This window comes from Drosophila gunungcola (genome assembly GCF_025200985.1).
Source record: "Drosophila gunungcola strain Sukarami chromosome 3L unlocalized genomic scaffold, Dgunungcola_SK_2 000002F, whole genome shotgun sequence".
NCBI classification, from domain to species: Eukaryota; Metazoa; Arthropoda; class Insecta; order Diptera; family Drosophilidae; genus Drosophila; species Drosophila gunungcola.
Genome location: NW_026453178.1, coordinates 1,752,327 through 1,775,194, shown reverse-complemented (window position 1 = coordinate 1,775,194; position 22,868 = coordinate 1,752,327). Strand labels below are relative to the sequence as shown.

The 22,868-nt window shown below is 37.6% G+C and overlaps 2 protein-coding genes across 8 annotated transcripts; both read left to right on the top strand.

Annotated features, from left to right (window-relative positions):
• Window positions 1-2,150: 2,150 nt before the first annotated feature.
• LOC128257877 (protein Teyrha-meyrha) lies at window positions 2,151-16,894 on the top strand. 7 transcript variants are annotated; one of them, XM_052989106.1, is made up of 9 exons: window positions 2,151-2,484; window positions 8,802-9,047; window positions 9,155-9,308; window positions 12,988-13,610; window positions 13,684-13,842; window positions 14,324-14,633; window positions 15,148-15,421; window positions 15,956-16,244; window positions 16,437-16,894. In XM_052989106.1, exons 2-9 carry the CDS (start codon window positions 8,829-8,831, stop codon window positions 16,695-16,697), a joined length of 2,289 nt encoding a protein of 762 aa, XP_052845066.1. In that variant the 5' UTR covers window positions 2,151-2,484; window positions 8,802-8,828; the 3' UTR covers window positions 16,698-16,894. The 7 variants fall into 7 exon arrangements, with proteins under 7 accessions (XP_052845066.1, XP_052845065.1, XP_052845061.1 ...); XM_052989105.1 differs by having other exon boundaries at window positions 2,151-2,528; window positions 15,956-16,187; XM_052989101.1 differs by having other exon boundaries at window positions 2,151-2,528.
• Window positions 16,895-17,939: 1,045 nt separating this feature from the next.
• On the top strand, window positions 17,940-21,113 carry LOC128257879 (ornithine aminotransferase, mitochondrial). Its single transcript, XM_052989112.1, has 3 exons — window positions 17,940-18,347; window positions 19,969-20,783; window positions 20,843-21,113. The coding sequence occupies exons 1-3, from the start codon at window positions 18,025-18,027 to the stop codon at window positions 21,001-21,003; spliced, it is 1,299 nt and encodes a 432-aa protein (XP_052845072.1). The 5' UTR covers window positions 17,940-18,024; the 3' UTR covers window positions 21,004-21,113.
• Window positions 21,114-22,868: the final 1,755 nt, after the last annotated feature.

Here is a 22,868-nt window from a genome sequence, read left to right as displayed (position 1 = left end):
TCAAAGACTTTTAAAAGTTTATGATTAAACATTTTAATTTGTTTATTATATTCTAATATTTCTTAAGGCTGTAAACCGTTTTTCCTAACAGTACTATTCAAATTTTTATCATTGTTTTAAAATCTAGAATTTTTATGTTACTCTTGAGTAAAAAATATTCTACAGTTTCTAAAACAAAAGTCTTGTCACCTAAATATGTGAGCCCAGTTTAAAATAAAGTTATGAATGTGTAAAATATTTCTGGAAATTCGTTTGGATACCCTAGTTATCTTTTCCTTAAATATTATTATTAACTTTCATTATACAAAATGGAACAAAATCCTACAATCAAGTTTAATTATTAGGATCAACATTTATGTGTACTTTACTGACTTACCCATCTGGAGTTATCATAAATATTAAATAACTTAAGAACAACATTTTTCTAATAGAGAATAAAACACTTTTGTAATGGCTATGAATTTACTGACCTTTTCTTATTTTTTTTTCTGTGCATATAGAGCTCCCGTTCCAGCTTACCACTCCCTTATACTCCTCCCACTCCACAATATCGCGAACTCCCTCCCACTGACAGAGATGGGTAATAAACCGAAAGGCAGGCTGCTGGAAATTATAAAGTGCAAACTTCTCTGCTCGCACAGGAATTCTTAAAATGTAAATTTAATGAGCAAAAAATTAGAAGAAATCATCCCGAGAAGATCCCCCGGCCCAAAGATGGTAAAAAGGAAATTTACTAGCCACCAATTAAAGAAGAGGGGCGCGAGTGGTGTCAACTGCCTCGATTTGACAGACAGGGCCCCATAAACATGTCAGAAAGGTTTTCGCATTTTTTACACGAATCTCTAGACCGCCTCCCCGCGGTCCTGACCATCCAAGTAAATTGCAAGGAAAATACTTTATTTAGTTAGTCCGGCATATTGGAAATCACAGCAAACCCAACGAGGTCGAAATAAAAAGTAGCGCGCCGATGGGTTAAGCTTTTTATACTGTCCCCTGTTCACAGTGGTTGTTGTAGGTTGCTCCTGTGCTGTTGCTGTAATACTTGTTGTAGTCTCAGTTGCTGTTTGTAGTAATATTTTGTGACAACTATTTCTGGTTGTACGTAGTTTGTTGGTTAGTTGACAGTGGAACAAGTAAAGCACTTTAACAAATTACACTTTGTTTTTAATGAAACTAAAAAATTATTTTTATTTTAAACATTTTCTACAACATTGAATTTCTCTATCATTGAATGACATGAGTATCTATCCCTTTTGAAAACGTTGATTCAATAGCTGTAAACCTAAATGTTTTAAGTTCGGTGTTTAAATTATTTATTTCCAATACTCAAAAGACAGATGGAAACGTGGACAGGAAAATAGTTGGAGGAACTTATAAAAATATGACTTGACGTTGAAAAAATGTAACTATTAAATGCTTGGGTAAATAATTGGTTTATAATTTGTTTAAATTGCTTAATATAGGGAACGTGATTAAGACAAACTAGCGTATCAAAAAGTTCCAATTGGCCTATTAAATTCCAATTTTCGGAATACCCTACTACTGACATATTTTTGCCACTTCTCGCCCAATAAATACCACAGTAATGCGCTATATTAAGTGGACGGTGTGCAAAAAGCCAGCTGCAGGGGCAAAAAGAAAGAGACTACTTCCAAGATACTTTTGTCCAGGACAGTGTCCGACAAACAACAACAAAATGCCAGAGCCAAAAGTATAAATGCTTCCCATACGGTTTATTTACACAAAATGTCAGAAGTTGATGTGGTGGATGGGGTGGGGGACGGGGAGGTGGGGTGGAAATCCGGGGAGTACCAGTACCAGGTGCTGGCAGACAAACAGGCGTACAATGGCCAACGGACAAACATGCAACCATTTTGGAATAATAATAATGCAGCGGCAAAAACAAACTCACTGACTAAAGAGGTGAAATATAATGTAAAAGTACTACCGGAGTGGGAGTGGGCGTGCGCGAGTACGGGATGGCGATAGTGTAGCCAAACCGGTTGTGGCCATTGGCCAATCAGAAGCGTCGAGGCGTTACGCAGCGACGTCGACGCCGACTGCGCAGCAGCGAGGCTGGAGAAGAGGAAGCAAACGGGCCGACTAACGGCAACTGGTTTCCAGGCAGCCTCAGTTGGATTTTTGCAGCGCGTACGTGCGGGTGTTCTGTGTCGAGAGAGCAAGTGAAAGCAAAGGAGAGAGCGAGCGAGCAGTCAGCTGATCCGAATCATCGTTTTACCGACGCGCAAATACAATAATTACCAAACGTTTGTTCTGGATACAATATCAAGTGATCTTTGCATGTGCCAATACTACTAAAACACAAGTGAAAGTGAGGTTATGAGTGCCCCCTAGTGCCAAATCAGTCTAAACCAAAAAAAAACCAAAACAAAAACAAAAACGAGCTGCAGATGGAAAGCAACGCATTTGGCAGCAGCCATTTGCCATCTCAAGCGCTCGTTGTCCTCTCGGAAGCCGCTTCCGGTTTGCATGAGGCTCTACGTGGACAACGTCCGTTTCCATCGAGAGTAAGTAAAGGAGCACTAAGCACTCCTCTAGAAATGCTAACACAATCCGGACAACTGCTGATTGGAATCGTCGAACCGATCCGATCCGATCCGATCGGACAGAGGGGACATATTTATGACAAATCATAAAGACTGGGGGCCGGTAGCCGAATGCCGAAAGATGTCATAAATCAGCACACCGCTCGGGAAGAAGAATCAGCGGCAAAGGCAAAATGCCCACAGCAACCAAAACAATGCTGCATTGTAAAACAACAAATCCAACCAGAACTTCCAAGTGAACTTCCAATTGGAGATGCGATTAGGGATGACACCGTGATTGCAGATCATGCACTCAATTAACGATCCATTTATGATGGAGAAAGTGAATAGAAAGCACTGTTATCTCTTCTTTTAAGTGCAGTGAATATGGAGAAAGAGTTTGGAGATATAACTTTCTTCAATTAAAATATTAAGCATATTTTAAGATCTCATCATACCCTAGATCCTTTGCCGACACACGACCAATATATGGTTGAGTGGTGTTTCCACCTAAAGATATGTTCGTTTGTAAAAATTAATTACGCATAGGAAGTTGTCGATCACTGACACAGATGAACTTACATTTTTAAAAAATCAACTGAAATATTTAATATACTAAATATAAAGACGTTTAGTATTGTTAATAAACAGTAATTTTATTTTTACTCGTATGGAAAAAAAAGATATAATAAAATTGACTTACAGTGTATTTAAACATGATTTTAACAGAATATTGGAAAGAACAGAGCTCATAAAATATAGTTCGAAATTTGTAAAAGCGAATGTTTTTAAAGTATATTTCTCGTTAGATAGTGTTCGTACTGTTTTATGATTACCGATATTTCCTATACCTATATAAGTCGATCACGCTCGCATTTCCAATCCCGCAGTCAGTCAAGAGGCAGATTCAGAGAGTTCGTCGTCGCATTCCGATCAACGAATGCGTTTGCAAACGCCCCATTGTGTGTAGATTTTTGCGACGAACAGATTTATGATAGCTTCAATTCCGAACTTCAACTCGGGCCTGATGGAAGCGGGCAGCAGTCGCTGCCACTGTTAACTACTGGTCCGATCCCACAGAGAAGCTGGCCATTTGATTTGGTTGGCAGTCGGCTCCTCCGCCGGCTTCTTGGCCAGCTTCAGCTTATTTTGCTCTTGCTGCCTGTCATCATTGTAAACATGAGCAATGATCTTGACGCTGATGCTACAAATGATGAAGAACTCGAGCCCTGATGATGTTCGAACAGTTCGAAACTGGTTATTCCAACTGGGGCCAGAAGTTGGAATTGAAATTATATCTCTGCCTCTGCATAGCATTGAGTAGCGTTAAGATATGTTAAACATGACAACAATATGTCCTCGGCTTTTAGATGCGAGTTGGGTTCGATGGATAAAAGTTATTTGGTATGGAAGATTGAAGAAACAGAATGGCAAGGCAATATTGTATTTCACATTTTAAGAACATTACAAGCTTTTGTAGAGATTTTCTATTCTATAAATAAACGTGAGTTTTATTATTAGGTACTTTCTTTTGATATTTATTAACATTTATGTTAAATCTTAATTTTACTTCACATTAAAATTATTCTTTGCAATCTGGATCGTATTTAGTATTTAGGATTCTTGTTTTAAGAACATCATCTTCAAACATCGTCTAAACAAATGACGATTTCAATGTGTTAGCTCGTTAAATAGCATATATGTGAAACAACCAAGAAATACTATGCGAAGAAAGCAAGAAATCCTAAACTAAAATATTCCCTTACCTTCCCACCAATTTCACTTCCTCCAACAACGACTACGGCTACAAAAGCCACTGCACCACTCGCTTATCTACCCTAATTTATGAAACCATTTATAACCAAGCCTAGCCCAAACAATAAAAATTAATAAAAACAAGCCGAGCAAGCATATTAAATGCAATGTCAAATGGTTTAATATCGCCTTCTCCTGGTTCTCGTGTCACTTCTTCCAACTGCCTGTGCACGGACCTCTTACTTTAACCACCAACCTGTCTGGGTGGGTCAAAAGCAGCGAAAAGAAAACCCAGCGGGCACCATAACAATTTTGTAACCACAACAGCAGCAGTAACAACAAAAGGTAAACAGACTGACCCCTTCGCAAAAAAAAAAAAAAAAATGGCAGAACGAAGTTAGGGTGGGCAAAATTATGAGACTAAGTCGGGCCAGCATATGAAAAATAATTCTTTTTTTTTGCCACTTATTACCACAAAGTATGTGTAGGTGAGTTGTGTGCATATGCGTGTGCGACTGTGTGTTGGTGTGTGACTGAGCTTAATTTAATTTATAGCAATTTATCAAGAAGGCAGCTAGGGAGCAGGCGGAAAAATGCGAAGGCATCGAAGCGTTTAACAAGAAGCACTCGTTGGTAGTATAATGCCCAAATGGTCAGTGATAGTTGGCTTGTGGAATGCCAACGGAGGAAAAAATATGTGAGGAGATATAAAATAGAAGATATCAGGAGACTTACATAGCTGTTTCTTAAAAAACGTGAAATTTGTAAGATGTGAGTTGAAAAAGTATTTTTTAATCGTGCTTTAAAATTTTATTTTAATTTTATTCAGATTGCAACAATACACGATACAGACTAGTATTATGTTTTAAAGTTTTTAATAAACAGGACATGTTGAATTTTATAAAGATTTTACATTTTAATTCGCGATTCATTCTAAGCAAATTTGTTCGATTACAGAGAACTTAAATTATTTTGTGTACATTTTTTTCACTTTTTTTTCCGCTTAACAGATGTTTTACTTTTTCAAAAATGATTGTATTAACAATACAGATATGTTTTTAAACAAAGCCACAAAATATTTTTAGATGCTTGATAGTAAAATAGTTTGCTAAAAGAGGTAAAATCTTTGCGAGAAAAGGATAACTTAATCAAATCTTTCAAAAAAGTTTTTATATTTCTATTACGAAGTCTTAAATCTTTAAAACCTTTCTAGTAATAACATTTTTAATCATTTTCCCCCCGAGTCAAACGCCACAACGTATGCTATACCATTTATTTCCATCACAATTTTCCGCTCCTTCAGTTCAATCACTTGGGGCCACGAAAAAAAAGCCACAGACGAACAGGTTAAGGCTCGCCATAAACATTTAGTTTGCGAAAATTGCCAATTGGTAAACGTTTTTAGTATTACCAGCCAAGTCCAACTGCAAGGAGCTTCAGTTCGATCTGAGCCTCGTTTACTTCGTGTTAGTGCCACAAATTGAGATTTATTTGTGGTGTTGGTTGAGTTGGCTAAGTTGTTTGTTTTACCTCGTGTCCGTCTGCTGACGCTGGGCCGTGTTTTATGGCCAAGTTAAGCGAAATTGGCAATTGTATGTAGACAATTGCTATTTGCCACTCGTTATCGTGTTGTTGTAATTAAGCTGTTATTGTTGTTGGCTGCCATACTATATATGCTGCTATATGTCACTGCAGATGAGCGTTGCACCGAATAAGTACGATTGTTGCGAGGGGTCGCCCGAGGAACACCAATAATTCAAGTGTTAAAAGCAAACAGAACGAATTTATGCAAATCTGGGCACAGTCATCCCCTTTTTTTTTTTGCCGGATAAGGAATGTTACAATTTGGGATAACAAATCACCCGCCCGACGCTAATAGAAAAGCAAACAAAGAGGGGGAGGACCAAAAACACAACATTCTCCAAGGGATGGCACGAGCACCTGCTCCTGCACTGGAAAAATTAGCGATCATAGTCTCATATTTTCTCCATTTCATATTTTTTCATTTAAAATAATGTTGATCACCACTGTTGTCGGTTTCAAATCCGATTAAGTTCGTTAAAATTGAATTGGCTTGATTGTTTCAAATCGGTTTGTAAACATTTTCTTTGAGAAATCCATTTAAAATTAAAGTATTCTGTTCGGCTATGTGAAAGTTATAAAGTAAATGGAATGGGTTTTGTCTTAGACGCATTTCTATTAGCACGAGTTCAAAACATTAAATGCAAATTTTGAAATGTTTTCTTTTTTCTCTGTGCATGGCAGCTTTGCACTGATTAACGGGCATAAATCAATAGGCACAGTCCACGCTGAAAATTCTTCAACACGTATTGTATTAAAAAGTCATTTGGAATGAGAGTGCCAAGTGGTTGACCACTTCTGTTGGAGGTTATCCAATCCATCCCAGAGCCCCCCAAACAGCTGCTGTCCATGCCGCAGACTTAGACAAAGTGCAACTCATGCGGTTGCAATCCCCCAAATTCTCCTCACCCCACTGACTTGCAACATTTTAAACCTAATGAGCATGGGGATGATTCGCCTAGTGATTATTCAGACCCGATATGGCAACATATGCGTCAACAGTTCGCCCCCAAATTAAGGTGCTAATTTCTCATGATAATCCTTAATTTATGGGACTCAACTTGGGTCCAGCGTGTGACCAGGATTACGATAAAAATTAACAAGAACCAGGGATCAGATTAATCAACTGTCGAAGGAGGGATTTACGAGTTTAATTGATGAGATTGATTGACCAAAAGATAAATTTCTTATTGCTAGAAAACTTAATGATAGACAACTTTATATTAGCCGGTTTTCCAAATTTTAATAATAAAAGTACATGTTTTATTAATTCTTGTTCATCAACATTTTTGAATTCTTAAAAATCGATCTAAAATCATTTAATAAATATTTTGTTGTGCTTAAGTTTATTTAAGCTTAATATTAACCAACTTTGAAAATCAAGTTTAAATTAAAATAATAAAATTATATTTTAAATAGGCAATGCGTAAAATAAAATATTTTATAGTTAATCTAAGCTTAATATTTACCATCTAAATTTCAAAGCTAAAGGTTCTCATCTACCCAATTCCATTTTCACAATGTAAGATGTAAGTTAAATCATACTTTAAGTGGGCTATCCCAAAAAACGACCTTAAATGAGGATGTTTCCTCAACTAATATTTTTCCTATAATTTTCTCACACTTTTCGCTGCAAAAATACTTTCCTTGGCAGACAAATTTGTATGTAAATTTTTTCCATAGCCAAGTTTGCAATGTTTTCGGGGGTCGGGAGTGGAATTAGAGTGTGGGCGAGGGTTAATACTTGTCACACATGTCGCTGCTTATGTTATACTCGTATCTTGTCTGCGTCCCAACCGCCGCTTAACACTCGTCAGCCTCAATTTGTTATGAACGCTATATGTTCTGTGGGTTATCTGCTGTGGGTGAACTTCCTCCAGACCAACGAAAATCCCAACTCACCCTTCCCATGTTACCCATATCATTTGCCAAAGTCTTTATGTGGGAGTTTTGGGTCGGGGAATGTGGAATGGTAGTGGGAGTGGAAGTGTAAGCATTTTTCTCGTTATTTTACACCCCATTGGAAGTGAGCAATACCCCACTTCCCTTTGAAATTGACACAGTTTATGGCAGTGCTCGATATCGTAATTCTAAAATCTCTCAATTTAACATTTATTTGTCGTAAATTAAACATTTTTGTTCATAAATTGTATCGATGCAAATCCCATGCATACTTTGGGGCGTCTTCCGTCTTCACTCTTGGGATTTGGATTAGGTTTTGCCACATTTTGCCTGAATTTTAGCATCATATCGCCTTAGCATATAATTCAATAATAATACAATTTTCGTGTTTAAGCCTCCACCTGCCATAATTGGCTAATTTTAACGCCAAGTCGTGTAGCACATATAATTTGTTATGGGTTCCGTTGCTTAGACTGGAGTAATGTGCAAATTTAACGCTCACTTAACTTTTAAAAGTAATGCTAAACTCAAACTTTTTTTACCGGGTAGGTGATGGATATTTTAGTTTCGTAAAGCTCTTTTCAGACGGTTCCATATTTGATAAATTTTTAAAAACAAAGTTATATCAAAAAAAAAATAAACCTTTTAAAAAATCAAAACAAATAAATACTTCACTTATTGTTAGTTTATGTTGTAAATTAAAAAAAGATAATATATAGTTTCTTAAAATAGGGTGTTTTTAAAATGAAAACTTAAAAAAAAAAACAAATAAAAGGATAATATACTTTACTTTTAGTTTTTGTTTCGAAATTTGAAACGATAAAATTATTTTTAAAATTAAATGTATAAATAATGTTTGGTAAAGGAATCGAATCTTCTCTCTGGAGGCAAATCTTAATCACCACCCCAATATAAAATCAATAAAAACACTATATTTGCCTTGACTCTACAACATTTTCCTTACTTCTTTCCAACTATACTTTTTAGGTAATCCCTTTCGATTTCCCCCTTTTCCAGTTACCTGACGCCAAAGATCTCCACAACATGTCACTAGTCGGCAACTACTTCAATCCTCACCTGCTGCTCAATCACGGGATGTTGGTGGCGAACGGAGCGGCGGCGGCGGCGGCGGCCGCTGGAGCGGGACCGGCCAACTATTTTGCCAGCGATCGGTCGCCGCTGGGGAAGCCGTCGGTGCTGTCCAACTTCTCGCTGCCGTCGGCCTTCTCACCGCCCAAATACATTGGCATATCTCTGGATCAGGTGAGGGAATTCTTTCTCAAAAAGAAATAACATAGCTGATAATCGACGGAAGATTGACACTTGTCATAATGGGATTTGCACGATTTCGATTTTTCACCCCCCGGCAGAATCTGTTCAATGGCAGCGAATCATTTCGCACGGATTCGGCCAGTCCCACATGCACATCCCATGAATCCATGGAGGGATCACAGGATTACGATGCCGTTGAAAAGGGTGAAAGTCCGCGCAGTAATAATTCTCAGGATCCCAGGGATTTGAGACGTAAGTAGGGTGCTGCAGCACCACCACATTTATTTATTTAGCAACATTTACATCCAGTAAAAAGAAAAAAAAATAGACAAAATTTGCATGTTTGCGATAAAAGGAAAAACTTTGAGTTGAGGGCTTTCGATTTCCCTTTTTTTTTCGTACTGATAAAAATCGCCAGGCGTATTTGTTTCAATTTTACTTTTTGCTGAGCAATTTTAACGCATCAGTAGGTTAACTTTGACTGGCAGGCGTAAGGACAGCGACAGCATCTCTCCGACCTCCAAACAAACTCCACTTCAATTTGTTTTTTATTAGTTTCCTCGAGCTCAGATATTTGGCTTTAATTTCACATATTACCTGGGGGTTGTTTCTGCCTAGCCTGTCCTTAAATTTCCATCCTTACTTTTTCCAAAAAGTAGGCTAAACCGAATCGGCTGCAAACGCGTTGCTAATTGGTCTAGCAAAGCTGTTCGAGTTAATCGCCTTATGACAAAAATCTGGCGGCAGCATATGAAAATGATAAATATGAATGCAAATGAACAAAACAAATGAGGATGAGAAGGATACAAAATAAATGACAGGGGCGTAGAATTAAGGGGGAAAGGATAGAGTTTTAAATGGCTTAGATGTTTACGGGTTATACATTTGTATAAGAAATATAATTTTTTTTGTAACCATGTTAGTTACAGAACAAATTGCTAAAAATAACCCAATGACTCAATTTTTAAATTAATTAAAACCAAGATAAAAACCAAATTCTATTGACTGCATACTTAAAGCCTTATAAAAAAGTTACAAAAATTTTAATTAAGAACTTCGCATTTTAATTTAGTTAGATAGATTTTATTCATGAAATAGCACACATATATAAATAATTTCTTAGATATAGAAAGCAATAATACAATCCCCTTTTCCCGCACCCCTGTCCAAAAAAACAGACAACTCTTTATTTAACTTTTGGCTGTTATTTGCCTTTCAACTTAAGCCGGAAAACCAGTTTTACCCCTGATCAACCCAAACCATCCATACTCAACATGTGGATTTGTGTTTAACTTTTGGATTATGCGAGTAGTCGTGGATAGACAGGATGGCCATAAATTAATTTCGATAAATAATACACTTTTAATTAGCTGAAACTGCAGCACAGGCGTTTGCCATCTATCAATGGGTTAAACTAACTAGTGGTAAACAGCGAGCGAAGCTCATTTTAACCCCTCTTTGTCATCTGCCGGGCCGAAGTCAAAAGGCCGTGCCAAAAGTATTTGAAAGCAGCAAGGGGTTAAGCAAAGGGGTGCATGTCGTAAGTGTTTTAAATGGCACAAGGATACTCGACTGGAGCAGGCTTATTGAAATGTAACATCAACCCCATTCCAAGAATCGTAACCACTTGACTACAAAGTCAAACCGACGGCACATCCTTTCGGGCTCGTGTTCGGCACACGAAGACGTCCTTTAGTCCCGGGCTAATTACTCATCCACGACTTTTGTGGCAACTCTTCTGCAGGCAATTATCCACCATCCATCCACTCGAAGATCCCGATCCCATAATGTTTGCTCATTTATTTGTCGGCTGTTGGACACACTTTTTTCCCTGGTTTATTTCACAATTCGGTTGCTCAAAGGATGCGCAAGTGTTGCAAATCGCTTTGATTGCTTTGTTTGCCATTGTTATGACGAGCATTATTATTATTATTATTATTTCCCTTCGCGGTTTTTGTTACTCCGATGATGTATTATATTGAATGCACACTTGGAATTTTCATATTAATTTCTGTAATATTAATGGCATCTACAACCAAAGGGAATAGCACAGTACAGCGGCATAAGTCATAATTCATGTAACGATATATGGAACGCCCATTTCTCGGATGGGGAGGATTATGAAATAGCATCGTTGAGCACGTGTCCTAAAAAGGGAGTGGGTGAAGTGGGAGGTCATTGAACACTACAGTTTTAGGGAGTTTAGTCTGTCACGCAGGAGAACTATATATTTTGCATACTGCACTAGCGAAAGTTTGAATTAGTAATATATTTACTAGAAATAATGTGGTGTTTTTGAATTGAATAATCATTAAAGACATTAAAACTCAATTTTATGTTGCTAACAATTTAGTTCAGTAAACAACGAAGGTACATTTGATATTTACTTTTAAAACATAAATTGTTCATTTATTTCTAAAATAATATTACTAAACAAACATTTGAATTAATTATAAAAATCCCTTTAATACAAAAACTCACAGATATTTACATAACATTAAAATGTATATGTTTTATTTTAATAAAGTTGAACTTGTAACAAAAAAATCTAGAAATACACCTATTCATTTATTTTAAAAAGAGAAGTAGAAAACTGGCCTTATCTTAATTCAATTCGAAAAAGTTATTTAAAATAGTTTCGAACATTTAAAACCAAAAGCTTAGTAAATTACAAGTAAATTTGCATCTTCAATAATTTATAAATTATTTAAATGGTGACCAATTATAAACTTTTTTTCTTTATAACGAAAGTGAATGCGCAATAAAGTGCCGAGCTAATTTAAACAAAAGTCACGATTCTGATGTATCTCTATGTATATTAAGCATATCCATTCGAGTGTTGCTGATGGGCGCGGTTAACCGACATATTTTGCCGGACAATAATTTAGAAAAATATAATTCAATTCAACAATTGTAGTTCGCCCGCTCGACTGGGTCTGTTGCGACCATATTGCGATATATTTATTGTAATATTATTTTAATTGCTGGGACGCAGTCACGTGCAGAATGGCGGCCAGATTTTGTTTGGTGGGTTTGCAGTCAACAGTTTGTATTTATTGTGGTTGCCGGTGTTTTATTTTTTCGCCTGTGGCTACCGAAATACGTGGGGTCGACGTGTGTCTGACATCGGGAATCCTGCAGCGGAGTTGTGTGTTTGCTGCTGCTGCTGCTTTTGCCAACAATTCAGATTCTCTTCGAGAATTACGAGCTCCAATTAATTTTTTTTCGACGTGTTAAAAAGAGGCATGAGGCAATTAGAAAAAGGCTGGAAAATTTATTGGTACGATAAAAGTGGGGGAAGTGCACTTGGAAAAATCATGTCAATATTCAGGTTGATAAAAAAAATGTTTCCAAAATTTATATGTGTCCATTATCACTAGACAACTAAATAAATCTAGTCAATTTTTTTTGAAACTAAAAATCAAGGTAAATTAACTCAATAGTTCAATTATAAGTAAATTAAATTTGATTTAAATTTACTATAAAAGATTTTCTTCAATAAAGAAACATTGGTTTGGTTTCTATCTTGGTACATGGCTTAGGAATCTTTTCCTTATTCTTTTTATTTTTCATTAGTCCTAACATCTAAGTGGATATGCCAAAAACCAAGTGAAAAAATAAGGCATTTTGGGCATTTTAAAACGTAGAGAAAAGAAAATTTGTAGACTTATGAAAACAAAAGCAATTTAATTTTAGGTCTTGCACCGTATCAATTTAATAAACCCAAATAAGGTGGTGAAAAATTGTAGCTTAAGGAATAGTTTTTGTTCTATATTCACTGACATATTTAGCTCACATTTTCTGCCAGTGCATGGAAATCAAAGCGAGTTTGCAGTTTACCATTTATACCATAGCCTCACCACTTGATTGATGTTTGTGGGCTTGACTAGAATTTACCGATTTTCCGCCCTCTTCTGTCCCGCCCCCGCAGATCTGCATAATGCGGGGAAGGCCCACCAGGCACTGGCCACCTCCTCGTCGGCGTCCAGCTCCTCGTCCTCCTGCTCGACCAGCAATCCGGCCATCAGCACGGCACCAAGCAGTGTGGCCGTTTCGATGGCCAGCCACCTGGCCGCCTCGTCGCCGCACCACCACCCCCACTCGCACGCCCACTCGCATCCGCATCCGCTGGCCCATCCGCACGTCCATAGCCACCACCATGGCCACCATGTGGGAGCACCGCCCGTGTCCACGGCCGTGACGACGCACCACCACATGGCCCATCCGCATCCGCTGTCCCATGCCCACCATGCCGCTCACCACGCGGCCTTGGCCAGTCTGAGCATGGCCGGACTTCGGGCGGTTCCGGGCGGACTGAGCCTGGTCAGCGGATTGCAGGCCGCGGCGGCCGGTGGCGCCATTCCCGAAATGTGCCCCGTCTGCGGATTGAAACTCAGTGCCGAGGAGTGGCACTCGCACTTCCTCACCGAACTGGACAGGCTGTACAAGCTGAGTGCGGGCTTTGAGCGGGCCAATCTGCAGGCCACCTACATGTTCGCCCCGCCATGTCCCGCCCAGGAGAACGCCATTCGCACCAGTCACAACCGCTGGGAGGTGGGTTTCCCCCTTGGAAATATATATATATATTTTAAGTAGATTTTTAACCCTTGTTTCCCTTATTTTATAGACCTTCCAGAGAATAAGAAACAATCGCCAGAACCGCCTGAGACTCAAAGTTCGCAAGCGCAAATACGGCGAGATGTACATGATGGAAAGTCTTTACTGTAGCAGTTGTCCGATCTGCAAGAGGAAATATGCCTTGGAGACGGGCAAGATTCCACCTGAGGTGAGTCAAATGTCTCGAAATCTAGAGCCAAAAAAATATGTTTAAGCTATAAAAAATACAAATTGTAGAATTAATATTACCTATAAATTTCAAATTTATTCTTTGTTATATTCAAATTCGAAATACTCTGCTTTGTTTTTCATCGAAAATAAGTAAAATATGTACAGGTGTTACCTAAAAACACAATTATATAAAATTTATTTAAAATATTGGTTAAACACTCGTATTAAAAATATTAATATGTGAACCTTTTTAACAATATTCAGATCGATTTTGGAGAGTTCTTGAAAATTGTAGGTTATCCAAACGTAAACTTAAAATATAAGTTTAAAAGGTTTAAAGAAAGTTTAAAAAAATGAAACTTAGTTAATATTTATAGGATGAAAACCAAAAAAATTTGAATTATAAAAGAGGGATTTTTTTAAACAACAAAATAAGAGTCAACTTCATGACCTAAAATGTAATTGAATTGTATTTTCAGGACGATGCCAAATCGCAGGAGGAGATCGAAACGGTAGATGTGGAGAGCTGCAACGACGAAGTGCCCGACTCCGGATCTGAGCTAAATATCCAGGGATCAGGAACATCCGCCTCCGTTCTGCCGCCATCTAGTATGCACAACAGCAACTCGCAGCCGGGCAAACTGGACGGGATTCTCTACCGAACGGGCTGTGTGATCAGCCAGAAGGATCCGCATGCCGATGAGCAGGATGTGAGCACCAATGTGGCAACGGCCAGCAGCAGCAGTTGGCCGGGAGAAGTCAATCCACCACCACAGGCACATATCAGTGGTAGGTCTTTTAAAAAACAAACTCTGCAGAGAAAAATTAATTAGTGACATTATAATTTAGATTCAATTATAAATATGTGTATCTAAAGAACATTTATTGACTTGTGTAAAACAATGTTTTTGTCTTGAAAAACATTTTAGAAAACATAAAAACTAAACAACTGTCAAATACTAATACGAAATCAAAACATATTTTGGGAAGTAAAAGAATATATATAATATATATATATAGATTAAATCAAATATATTGACTTAAATGCTTTATCTTAACTTTTTTAATTTACTTGTTTTAATTGCGAGATTGAAGAATAAGATTATTTTTATACTTCTAAAAAAAACTTTTAAATGCCATATTTTTAATTAACAAACGTTTTACCACCACCTCAATTTTCTTGGTGTTTAAAAAAAATGAGAGTTTTATTTCCTTAAAATAATATTCATTGATTGCTTTGATTGTAAGTGAATATTTTTGAGTGTAGCCTTATGCTAATGATTGCCTTCCATTTAACCCCCAGTGAAAACCGTCAGCGAGCTGTCATCCACCACACATCACTACTACAACGCCGATTCCTGCGGAGTGGGCGTTAACGACAACAACAGCAGCGGTAGCACCAACAACAACAACAGCGGGGGCAACAACAAGGACCTAATGATGGACACGGCCTCATGCCAAAATGATAGCGATGAGGACGTAATTGTCGACGACGACGATACTGTGAAGATGTCGAGCAAAATCAATTACAACAAGATTCAGCGCCGGCAGGAGGATCAGAATGTGGGCAGCAGCAGGTGAGATCTGAGTCATCCGGAATAAAATCATATATTTCGGATAACAAAACAGAGGGTTTTAAAAAGCTTCAATCTTGACAATTTAAGAAAATATTATTTGTAAAAATCAACATAATCTAAAGAATTCATAATTTACACTTTTGTTTAAAGGTTCATTATTCAAGCTTACAAAACCTAAATCTAAATAAAAAGTGTTTCCAAATCTTATATGGAATGTTGTGTTAGAAATGTTATAAGCTTAGAAGTGCTGGATTTAGATGAATTTTTTCGAAAAGCCATTATTTAAGAAAATTGAAAGGGTTTAATATCAACCCAAAATTCACCAACCAACATGCAAACGCAGGTTTTTAGAAAAATAAACCACAATTCTTTAAGACCTTAAGATAGCTTTATACATTAGTGATTTCAAAACTAACTAGTGACTTATAATATTCCGAAAACTAGCAATAGGGAGTTACTAAAAATAGCTTTTAATCCCAAAATAGGTAAGAAAAATGTCAGCATATCTCATAATGATACCCTTTCCGTTCACAGATCCCTTGAGAACATTTCACCTGTGGAGGAGCGACCCCGTTCGGAGCCGCAGGTGAGCAGCACCGAGCCGGGACCCATGGACATATCGCACAACAACAATAATAGCAGCAGTAACAACAATAACAACAACATCAACAACAATCCGGCATCGAAATACTCGGAGAGCATGGAGAACAGCCTGTCGCAGTTGTCGTCGATGGGCGTGCCGGGATTAACGCAATTGGACACAAAGGTGGGAATTAGTTCGGATTTAAAACCGGACGATGAAAACAAATGTTTCATTTGTAAGGTAATTTCTCAGTTTGCTTCAGTTCTCACTTTAATTCTCGAGCACGATCTATAATACCCCCATTACCACACCCCCTTAACTTTCTATTTCCAATCTAGTAATTGTCTACTAGTTAATTGCACACTTAATATTTGATTGTAAACAAATTGCAATTGCTATAATTTGTTATATTTGTTTCTTGTATATTTCAAGACAGGCATAAAGGATCTCAATACGGATGCGTTCCTGCGCGGTCGTAACTTCTATTTCCACCAGAGTTGTGCCAATGTGATGAGCAGCTATCGCTTGAACAAGGAGCTACTGAATCAGGCCCAAAATCAGCAAAGGGCTTCAGGTGGAGGAGGTGGTGGAGTTGGTGGCGGAGGAGCAGGTGATGTGGTGGCCACGGCAACGCCACGCAGCCTTTCACCCGCCCAATCGCCACAGCAAAGTGTGACCCAGGTCATGGAATGAATTGGAGTGAGGGTCAAGGGGTCGAATTGATAATTGCAATCAAAGCGTGAATTTATTAAAATTAATTAATAACATATTGTATTTGAGGTAGCTAATGAAACGCGACGAGCAAATGGATATTTAATTGGGCATCCCCAAAGTAGGCAACACCCCAATTATCGGTTCTGCTAGCCCGCCCACCAAAAAAAAAAACACAAACAACAACAACAACAAAAAAACACCCACAAAAAATCGAATGTTTTTGCCCTGTATAAATTCTACATGTAAAATTAATTTGTTTTCATTTTAAATGGAATTGGTTTTTGTTTTGTAAAACAATATTTTAGTGCAATTTTTGTGTTGCCTTCTCAACTGTCATATATATAGTAAATATATATATATATATGCATGTACTTTAATATATCATTATGTATGTATTCGTAATTTCCCTGAACGTGCTATAATTGTTGAATGTTTGATTGATAAAACAAAACAAACAATATACGATAAATGAGAATAAATTATCATCTCTAAGCATAAAACTAGTTGTAAATTCTTAAGCCCATAAATTATTTATGAAAAATCAAATAAATATGTGAAAATACCAACAAGATCGGTTGTAATATGTGGAATTTAATAAAGGTAAGTAAGATTAAGTGTAAGGGGGATTAATATTATTTTTACTTTAAACAATTTAAGTAAATTAACGAAGATATATGTGTGAAATAATATGCAAGAAGATGCTATGGCTAAAGATGTAATAAATATATATTCAATGATAGTTTCATATTCGTTAAAATAAAAAAAAAATAAAACAAAAATGTAATCAAAATAAATTGGCTTAAGATTAAGTTTTTTGCTATAATATTTTGTCCATATCTATTTCTGGGATAAAAAAAAACAAAACAATTATCGAATTCTGGACTAACGAAGCTTTTAAGTGTAATATATTTATGCATATAAAGCTTGCTAAAGCTTTATCAATTTAGCAGTGGAAATTTTCAAGCTGATTACAAAGCATAAATATCAACGGCAACAATAACTCAAATTCATAAAGTATCAAATGGAAAATGATTTTTTTTTATTTTAATGTGCATAATGATATAGCAATGTAATAAGATAAGGCAGGAGAGGCATCAGAAAGTAATATATAGTATAGAGAACCGGCAAGAGACTGAGAGCAAGCTTCCATGAGGGTTCTCTACAGTTTCGCTACAGTTTCGCTACAGTTTCTCTCCGGGTATAAAAAGCACCCGCCCACTGGCAGTAGATTTTCAGTGAGCATCCGAAGCGATCCGCGAGTAGAAGTGCCATTTACCCATCGATCTTGGAAATTAACGTTAAAATAATGTTCTCGAAACTGTCAACACGCGGCATTGCCACCCGCCTCAGCTACTTGGCCCAGAAGACGGCTGCCCAGGAGTCGGCCACTTCATCCGGATCTTCCCTTTCCGAGGCAGTCTATGCCCGGGAAAACAAATACGGTGCCCACAACTACCATCCACTGCCGGTTGCCTTGTCCAAGGGCGAAGGCGTCTTCGTCTGGGATGTGGAGGGAAAACGCTATTTCGACTACTTGAGTGCCTATTCGGCAGTCAACCAGGGCCACTGCCATCCAAAGATCGTCAAGGCCCTTACCGAACAGGCCACCAAATTGGCCTTGACATCGCGGTAAGTGAAAAAGGCGAAAAAACAGAGCTCCAGTCAAATAAAATTAGAGAACAAAGACGTGCCCCCCATGAAAGCTTATCGGCTCCAGACTTTATCAGCAATTTATATAGTATTTAGGGTGGACATGGTTTAATGGATTTATTTCAGTTTAGTCTCAAAATATATAGTTTTTACATTAGCTAATAAATTTTTAGATTTGTTAAGAAAAATATTAAATTTGGATAATGGGACGTATACGCAATGTTGAACCTCGCAATCCACAAAGTGACATTGTTTTTGTCAATGTTCTTTTGGTTTCTACTTTTTGTATTTAACAATTATGTCTGGATTACGTGGCGTATACGCAATTTTATTTAAAAAATGTTAACCTGTCATTTATAATCAATTTATATTTTCAAACTTTTAAAGATAAAGTCCGCGCTAATTTTTATATATGTTTAGTATACATATCTCTGCCCAATTGTTTGGGAAAAATTTTTGTTCACTCAAGTTTAAGTGCAGATTGCTTGCCCTATTTTCTTTCTGTTGTCAACCGAAAAATTAAACTCAATGATTGCTTAATAACTTTTTCGGTTGAATGGCAATAAAACTTATAAAGGAGCGTATGTCGGGGGCGTTAATTTTTAATGTGTCTGAACAAGATTACACAGTCTATCAATAAAATTTTCGGATTATTAAAGTACATTTTAAAAACAACTGTGTTCAAGAAGTCATGTGATTGATTGGTCAAGAGAATTTTGGTTTTTTTCCTAGATCATTAAAAAAGCTTATAACAAAAATTATACTGCATTTGTTTACTTCTAAAGTTCCTTTTTTTTACCAAGTATATACTTGGGATGTTGATAACCCCCCGCGGACTAACTGAAATCTTATCAGTAACTAGAAAATGCGTATATAAATTCTCACTTCTCTGAGTAGTGATTCCACACTAGTCAGAAGAAAATTTATTTAATTTATTTGTGGCTTGAATTCTAACTAATGGGTCTCCTCGTTGCCGGTTTTATTTGGTTTCTTTTGGGTTGCCAGGGCCAGATTGTTAGGTTGAGTGGGCCAATAAAGTCAATAGAGGTTCGTTGATAACAAATCGCGAGACCGATGACTTGTTATTGTTTGTTGCGATTTCTAAATTTGGAACTTAATTGAGATTGATAACGCCAAAAGGCAATGTACTGGACAGGAAAGAGGTTTATTGAACTATTTTTAGATGACCAGAATAGTTTTTGACCTATTTTTGTGGGATTATTTTAGCAGTCTTTGAGCGTTTTAAGAAAATGACTTTTAATTTAAATATCTAAAAGTCGCAAACAAAAAGGAGGGGAAGAATAAAATGTCTGTTAATTTCATATTTAGGTGTTAAAACAAGGTAGTATATATAAAAAAGTAAGTATTGACTCAGACCACATTTTAATGCTGAATGTTGCTCATTTATTTTAGAATTTTTAAACACGTAAATATGGAATTTAAAGAAAGTTTTGTATCTAAAATAACAGTCTTCTAAAAACCATGCATATTTTCTGAGGCTATGTTTTTTTCAAAAATTGTACGGAATAATTATAAGATATAGTACACAACAACCATTGTTCAATTATTAATTACTTTCTCTCTATTTCGTGCCACATAGTGCCTTTTATTCAGATGTCCTGGGCGAGTACGAGGAGTATGTGACTAGGCTATTTGGTTTCGACAAAGTGCTGCCCATGAACACGGGTGTTGAGGGTGGAGAAACCGCCTGCAAATTGGCCCGCAAGTGGGGCTATCTGGAGAAGAAAATACCAGCCAATCAGGCCAAGATCATTTTCGCCCGCAACAATTTCTGGGGACGCACCCTGTCCGCAGTGTCCGCCTCCAATGATCCCAGTAGCTACGAGGGATTTGGACCCTTCATGCCGGGATTCGAGTTGATCGAATACGATAATGTTACAGCACTGGAGGAGTCGCTCAAGGATCCCAATGTGTGCGCTTTCATGGTGGAACCCATTCAGGGCGAGGCCGGTGTGGTGGTCCCGAGTAATGGTTATCTGAAGAAGGTCCGTGAACTCTGCTCCAAGTACAATGTCCTCTGGATTGCCGATGAAGTGCAGACGGGATTGGCCAGAACCGGAAAAATGCTGGCTGTTAATTACGAACAGGTTCAGCCAGATATTCTGATCCTGGGAAAGGCATTATCCGGTGGCTTGTATCCTGTTTCTGCGGTTCTCTGCAACGATCAGGTGATGCTGTGCATCAAGCCAGGTGAGCATGGATCCACATACGGTGGTAATCCTTTGGGCTGCAAGGTGGCCATGGCCGCCTTGGAGGTCCTGCAGGAGGAAAAGCTGGCCGAGAATGCCTTCAAAATGGGTGAACTGCTGCGCAGCGAGTTGTCTCAGCTTCCCAAGGATGTGGTTTCGGTGGTGCGCGGAAAGGGTCTGCTCAACGCCATCGTCATTAATAAGAGTAAGTTTTCTTTACTTTAAACGAATAAGCCTTTGGTAAACTTAACTTTTCTCTTACAGAATACGATGCTTGGCAGGTGTGCCTGAAGCTCAAGGAGAATGGTCTTCTGGCCAAGCCCACCCATGGGGATATCATTCGTTTTGCTCCTCCACTCGTCATCAATGAGACTCAAATGCGCGAGAGCATCGACATTATCAAGAAGACCATTCTGTCTATGTAGATTTTCGGATCGGAGCTCATTTATAGCTCGAATAGCATTTAACAAGATTTATGTTAAGTTTTTTTTGAAAGTCTGAAATAAATTACAATTTTAATAATTTTTATACAAAACTTGTAGCTTTTTAATTCCAAAATTAGGAATAGTAATCATTTATTATATGAGTGCCACTTTGTTTCGTAAAAATTATTGCATATTCTTTGGCGAAAGTTATGTGCTGAACATATATGAAAATAAAATATATGAAATTAAAAGACAAAGCAAACAAAACAAAAGTTTTCAGAGCAAAAAGCGGTCAACTTTTGCAAATAACTTGACCTGTTTAAATATTTTAATCAAGAAGTCAGATGTCTAAATGTGTAGTTTTGTTTGATTTTGGTATCACATCGGAAATTGTTATTATATTTTAAATAAATTATAAAAATTTATGAAAAACATACATTTTAAACTAATAAAATGGTGCCTATAAATGATTTAGATTTTATTTGAAAATATATTTTACAAATCCATACCCCTCCCGACTGCCATTTGCCAACTATGCCACGCTCGAAATCCGCTTAAAAAAGTCAAATGTAATCTAAACCATTTCAATTTGCCAGCCTGTCTGCTGCCTGAAGGCGTCTTTTGCAGACTACGAGGAGTCAACTTCAAAAAATGCCATCCATTCTTACACCTGTCAAGGATGTCACCGGTAGCCGCCCATTCCCATCCTCCAAAAACCCCACTCTTTTTACGGCAAGGACTCCCCTTGTTGTGTTTACCGCGGAGCTTCATCTGTTTGGCTTGACGCTTGGCATATTGATTTTAAAGATTTAAATCAGCTCGGGGAACAACAGGTGACGAGGCAAACGATGCCCATAAGTAGGCTAAACATCCCCTCAGGGAAATGAAATTAGGAACAGGGGTTGGACAATAACGGGCATTCGATTTGTATTTGATTTTTATTGGGCATATTCGATGCCAAATTTGTTCAACGCCAATTGAAAAGCAATCGGTGGTAAGCAAAGCGACAAGAAGCTACACTCTTTTCCAGCTAATTAAAAGTTTGCGCATTAAGAGAAGCGAATATGAAATAAACGCTTATCTTTAAAGCCATAAAACGTAAGCAACTCTCGCAGCAGGACCTTTTTGTCCTTCGGTCAAGTGTTAACGCTTAAAACTAAATCTCCTGCGTCTGGCCTTTTGTCCGAATCTAAATGGTCTTCCTACCAAACTGAAACTGTGTCCTGTTATTTTCCTACTTTTTTTACGGGGGTGTCAAAAGCCACACGACACTTGGACCTTCCCTGATCTTCGTCTTTGTAGTCTGTCCCATAATCTTTGCCTTTTTATCGCCGCCCATCTGTTGATGTCTTTATTAAAAAAAAAAAAAAAAACCGAAAAAAGAAAAAAGGAGAGTAAAAGTAGCTGGAAAAAATCCATTTTTAGCCCATTTTTTGTGGGTTTTATTGCTCAGACAAAATGAAGGGAATGCAGAAGGGACACTCCTTAAGCATTTTATTAGCAAACTTCAAGTTGTTTCGTCTGCACATAATTAAATAAAGCGTTAAAATTAAAAATCAAGATTTTTTTTTCCTGAAGGAAAATATGTTTTACAGTGTGGGTGTGGGGGAGGAAAGGATATGCTCTCCGCAAAAGGACCTTTTCTCTCAGATAAGCATTACAATGTCGTTAATTCGTTTGCCTTTATGCCGCCGCTCGGAATTCCTTGGCCTAAAGTACCGAAAGGCGGCGATAAGGAGCGAAAATGTTGCGACATTTTCCGCCTGGTAATTGTCCTTGGCAGGATGCGCGGTGTCCAAGTTTATTGCCTAACGACCGCGGCACGTTCCCTTCGTTTTTATATTTTAATTAAAAACCAGCAGCCA